Here is a 6,000-nt window from a genome sequence, read left to right as displayed (position 1 = left end):
TTATCTCTGTAATTCTTTATTAAAAATACTGCTGTACACATAGAGACTGAAAACAGGATTAAAGATGAATAACACAAATTGGATCATGACATTAGAACTTAACACACTGGTGCTTTTTAGGGAAGTTGTTGACATCCAAATCACAGAACCAAGGTCAAAAGCAAAATACAAAGGTACCCTCAAAAATATTTACAATGAAGTAAATACACTAACAGAATTTAAAACAGGTACAAAAAATTGAAATGACCAACGTTACATGATTTCAAGGGTTGTCCTTTCTGTGCTTTTATGTGTCACGACAGGAAGGTGTGGAAAGTTTATATCCTTAATTTGACTACTCTTGGATATTAAAATCTTTCTATTAATTTAAAAGACTTTTAGACAACCTCTTAAATGGAATTACACTATGGAAAACAGGGCTCCCCCAAAAACACCTAGGCAGAACTGAGAGTTCTTTGAAAACCATTCCCAATAAAAACTAGATGAAAAATAAATATAAAACAAAGCTTAAAAAAATATGCATTACCTGACACCAACCTTTTCTGGCTGACAATATTTATTCATGAAAACATATCAGCTGTCTACCTTTTATATGCAAACCAAGTCCTGAGGTTAACTGGGGGCTGAAGCAAACTAGCATTTAGGATGCAAACATTCTTGGATTTGTGATGTAAACTTGCCTTGCAGAGGGAAGTTTGCTGGTCTATACAGAATGAGAAATTCAAGCCCTATTTTAACCCCTGCCCTCTTTAGCTTTCACAAAACATTGGTCCACAAATTAAATTTTCAAAAAGTTCCCAGACCCCAAAACTAAAATAGATGATCCCCTTTCATTTTCAAAGAAAACAATATTGGAAAAATCTCCAGCCCGCTTATAAATTAAGCATTTCATATTTCTTCTAGAATACAAGTAGTTCTTTTTTGTACAAAAGAATTACAATATGATTTGTCAAAAAACATATAAAAAGACAGCTGCTCTTCCTCAAATACATGAGCTAATGATAAAAGACTTTTGCATGTTAATGTCTCCAAGTTCTTCTTTTTACATAAAAAAGAACATTATGGTGGCAAATGTTAATTATCCTTTTAATATTGAACATTATGTTCTTTTAAAATCCATCCAGATCAAATGCAATAATTTTCTTTTTAACTCAACAACTGATGCTATCAAACGTGGACTCAATATACTTGTTAAAACATGTAAAGCGTGTCTCTAGTCTTCAAAGCTTTCAGGTGAAGAGAGGTGGTGCTTTTTCTTGATGCAAATCTCAAGGCAGAGAAAATCATTTTAAAGCTTATAAAAAGTGGACAGAGAAATATTAAAAACTTCTCTGAAATATACAAATATGTGTAATTATTAAAATTGAAGACAGTAACATCAGTTGCAAGTGCTTGGAAGTCTGTCCTGACCTTCTGAGTTTCCACATTTTCTTCAGTTGCATGGTGAGCACCCAGTGCTAGTAAAACATTCAGTGCTGGGAAAGGAGATATAGTCTTCATTACTGTTTTTTAAGAAAGAAAATTCCTATGTATTTGGCAGTCTTCAGTATCAAAGTATAGGTATTTCATTTATTAGAAATTCCATGAATACCCAAGTTTGGCGACAACTGCATGTCCAAATATTAAGAAAGTTAAGAGGAGGAAAATTCCAAACTTTTGAGATGGACTTATTCAGGAATATCGCACAGAGTGAGTTATTATCAAAAGTACTATTACTTTGGGCTAAGCAGTGACTGCAAAGGCACAGCAGATCGTTATCCCTCCAAATTCAGGCTGTAAAACATCAGAAAGCTCTTGATACCAGACCACTGCTGAATTTAGTTCATCTTCTGAACAGTGTCTCTGTGTCTGTCTCCAGTGTAAAGGACCATAATAAAGCTGTGGTTCAAAGAGCAGAACTTCATACCCAAAAAAAAAAAAAAAAAAAAAAAAAAAAAGCAAACTGGAAAGAACCAAAAGTAATATACTAAAGTAATATACTCCTGAACTTTAGGCCTTTAACACAATTTCTTAATTTTCTCCTATTTAAAAAATTTGCATAAATGTAAATGTATCTGACTAGCAGGCAAATGTCTTTTTAAAAAGGCTCTAGTTGAACTTGAAGGAAAGAGCTATACATGCTCCTTCAGTTACTGTTTATCTGATCTTTATTCAGAAAGGATTTAAATCAACTAACAGGGAATTTATACGCAACAATTCACTGGTATTTTCTTGGTATGTTCTTAAGAACAAAACAAAACAAAAATCTCAATTTGAACTAACAGTGGGTGGCATACAGAGAGCTTGCATACAATACTCTTACAAGAATTACGTACTATACTGAACTTCTATGAAATTATTTACCTGGTCCATAATGTTATTCAGGGCAACCCGTCCCAAAAAGAGCAAATTCTGCAACCCTCAATGGCAAAAATGCTGCCCAGCATTGCTTCCCAAAAATGTCCTTGCAAACAGTTTCCCTTAATAAGTATACAATGTGGCAAAAGTTCAAAGATCAGAAAAAGTCTTTAAAAAATTAAAATTAGTGCATATACAAGTGGAAAAAACAAAAGCAGGAACATCATTCACCTGATGGTGTTCCTAAATCTAAAATAAATTCTTCACAGATACAGCCTCCAATGGCAGCCATAGCTCTTGGGTAAGTGAAACATTCTTCCTTTCAAGTAACAGTGTACCTGACTGAAGTGCAAGCAGCTTTGCTCATCTCCTGTTCGTTTCCCAAATGTGAATGAGATGATGAAAAGTTCAGCTGTAGTGCAATTTGCTATTGGTTAAGGTCCTTAGCCATGTCCTGCGTGCTTTTTTAGCAAATACTACAACTGACCATTTGCAGCTGCAATCAGTTCTTGAAAAGTATTTTCAAAGCAGCGCTTTAAGTCACTGTAGGTCACCACAAGTACACTCTTCTCATCTCTGGAAATCAGGCTTATTTTTTCTGGCACACCAGCATCTAGCTGAAACAACATATACACAAAATATGAAATTCATAACATGCAGAAAAGAATTTATCTACGTTTGCAACAAAGATAAATAATCTAAATTTTTTTTGTCACGTTCCCTTTCAGATATCCATGAGTACATTTACATCATTCATCAGTATGCACATAATTTTCGACTCAGACATTTTTACACAAACACTGCCCTATGTTTCTAACTATCCCTCACGCTTAATGTTTGTTTGTATTATAGTTTACCCAGTTGATGCTCAATAATTTTTCTCCCAATATCTTCCATTTTTAGCGTAATGAATTACAGTGCAATGAACATACTCATCTACTTAATTTTTTTCTTCTGTAGGAAGTATTTTTTTTCCTTAGGAAAAATACTTAGAAGTATACATATTAATAATAAAATGTAAAGTATTAAGAAACTGGTTTTTTAAAAATTAAAAAAAAACACAAAAAAGTAAAGTAGAAGTGGTTTTATAGCTTAGTACACAGAACCAAACTGTTTTCCAATTACACACCATGAATTTGTAAGTTTTTATTTTTATTTATTTATTTTTTTGGGATGGAGTTTCGCTCGTTGCCCAGGCTGGAGTGCAGTGGCACGATCTTGGCTCACTGCAACCTCTGCCTCCCGGGTTCAAGCAATTCTCCTGCCTCAACCTCCCGAGTAGCTGGGATTATAGGCACCTGCCACCACGCCCAGCTAATTTTTTGTATTTTAAGTAGAGACGGGGTTTCACTATGTTGGCCAGGCTGGTCTTGAACTCCTGACCTCAGGCGATCCACCCGCCTCGGCCTCCCAAAGTACTGGGATTACAGGTGTGAGCCACCGTGGCTGGTCTAATTTATAAGTTTTTAATACTTTTCCAGCAACCCCACAGCAAATGAGCACCTTGCTATTTAAATTTAGATTTTAACTACTATTATCAAAGTTTTTTCATACATTTACTTTTGGTATTTCTGCTTGTGTAAATGCTAGTATATGATCTTTACTCATGACCCTAATGGAATTTGGCAGTAATATTTTAGCAAGGTCTTTATAAAGCATAAATACTGATCCTTAGTCTATCGACTTGTCTTGTTATGGTTTTCACTTTATTTTTGTTATTTTCAATGTACTTTTTTATTTCATTAATTGATACATAATTCATTAAAATATGTTTACAACTCACTGAAGGCTCAAACATTCAAATCATTTACCAGACAATTTCTGTCATTATTTCTATCAAAATAAGCTTATATAAAATCTTAATTTTGTATAATCAATCTGGCTATCCTTCCCTTTTAATTTATCACACTCTTTTCAAACTTAGAATATTGTCACACTTCAGATTTGGGGTATTATTTACTACTAGCTAGTTTATGATGTGAAACAGAATTTTCTTCAAATTTTCAATTATCCTAATAATCATTAAATGATCTTTGATGAATTTAATGACTGTTATCCTAATAGTCATTAAATGATCTTTGCTTAAGGCAACTGTCCATGGCTTATTCCATATTACCTACTTGTCAATGTTTGTTCTGGTTCTACGTATTTTTAATTACTGGTGCTCTGATACTATGTTCTAAAATCTGACAGAATTATTTTCTACATATTGCTCTCAAGAAAAGGTTTTTCCCCTAACAGAAATAAAGGGAAAATAAATATATAACTCATACTGAATTAGTTCAATGATACATATAGTCTTGTGCAGTCTTTTTTCTTTTTTTGATACAGAGTTTTGCTCTTGTTGCCCAGGCTGGAGTGCAATGGCACAATCTCGGCTCACTGCAACCTCTGCCTCCGGGGTTCAAGTGATTCTCCTGCCTCAGCCTCCAAAGTAGCTGGGATTACAGGCATGTACCACCACGCCCGGCTAATTTTGTATTTTTAGTAGAGACAGGGTTTCTCCACATTGGCCAGGCTGGTCTTGAACTCCCGACCTCAGGTGAGCCGTGCACCTGGGCCTCCCAAAGTGCTGGGATTACAGGCGTGAGACACCGAGCCTGGCCAGTTTTGTGCAGTCTTCATGTAGGTTATTGACAATACTCCCTATAGAGTTTTAAGGAAGTTAAAGGAAGGCAAAGTAGTGCTTAAAAACAAACCGTAACATTTTCCCTGAAAGGTTACCACACTGTACATTAATAGTTCTAAATCATGTGCTACAGCAGGTATTTTTTCCTCTAGTACTTATAATTTAGGAAAGTTTAGACCAAGAGCCAGTAAATGTTTTCTATAAAGGGTCAAACAGTAAATGTTTTAGGTTTGGCTTGTTTATTTTACAACTCTTTAAAAATGTAAAACTATTCAAGGCTCTCACGCTATAAAAAAATAGGCCATAGAACAGATTTGGCCTGCAGGCCATGGCTTACCAGCTCCTGGTTTATACATAAACCTATACAGAGACTACATTTACTCCTGGAGACCAGTTCTAAACTTCATAATGCCAAGTAATTCATAAGGGAAATGTCTTCTTTCTTTTCTCTGTAAATTTTGTCTTTCCCAACCTTTTGTTTTCTTTTTTTTTTTTTTTTTGAGACGGAGTCTTGCTCTATCGCCCAGACTGGAGTGCAGTGGCCCGATCTCGGCTCACTGCAAACTTCGCCTCCCGGGTTCACGCCATTCTCCTGTCTCAGCCTCCTGAGTAGCTGGGACTACTGGCGCCTGTCACCACGCCTGGCTAATTTTTTGTATTTTTTAGTAGAGACGGGGTTTCACCGTGTTAGCCAGGATGGTCTCGATCTCCTGACCTCGTGATCCACCCGCCTTGGCCTCCCAAAGTGCTGGGATTACAGGCGTGAGCTACTGCGCCCAGCCTTTTCCCAACCTTTTCTAAAACATAATGCTGCTGGGCGTGGTGGCTCACGGCTATTATCCCAACACTTTGGAGGTGGGTGGATTGCTTAATCTCAGGAGTTTGGGACCAGCCTGAGCAACATGGTGAAATCCCCTATCTACCAAAAGGACAAAAATTAGCTGGGTGTGGTGGCATGTGCCTGTGGTCCCAGCTATTCAGGAGACTGAGGTGGGAAGGAGGGCAACTGCAGTCCTGGGGAGTCAAGGCTGCAG

General features: G+C 36.4%; 1 protein-coding gene across 4 annotated transcripts in view; it reads right to left on the bottom strand.

Moving 5' to 3' along the window:
• The window catches only part of PAN3 (poly(A) specific ribonuclease subunit PAN3), a 157,202-nt gene continuing 151,202 nt past the window's right edge, over positions 1-6,000 (bottom strand). For all 4 annotated transcript variants that reach the window (XM_054446516.2, XM_054446518.2, XM_054446519.2 and 1 more), the window contains one exon: positions 1-2,954. In XM_054446516.2, the coding sequence (XP_054302491.1) occupies positions 2,814-2,954 (141 nt within the window). In that variant the 3' untranslated portion in view covers positions 1-2,813. The remainder of the gene's footprint in view (positions 2,955-6,000) is intronic.

Source organism: Pongo pygmaeus, chromosome 14 (assembly GCF_028885625.2).
Source record: "Pongo pygmaeus isolate AG05252 chromosome 14, NHGRI_mPonPyg2-v2.0_pri, whole genome shotgun sequence".
Taxonomy (NCBI): domain Eukaryota; kingdom Metazoa; phylum Chordata; class Mammalia; order Primates; family Hominidae; genus Pongo; species Pongo pygmaeus.
Note: the sequence above shows the minus strand (reverse complement) of the source record. Positions and strands in the feature narration are given on the sequence as shown.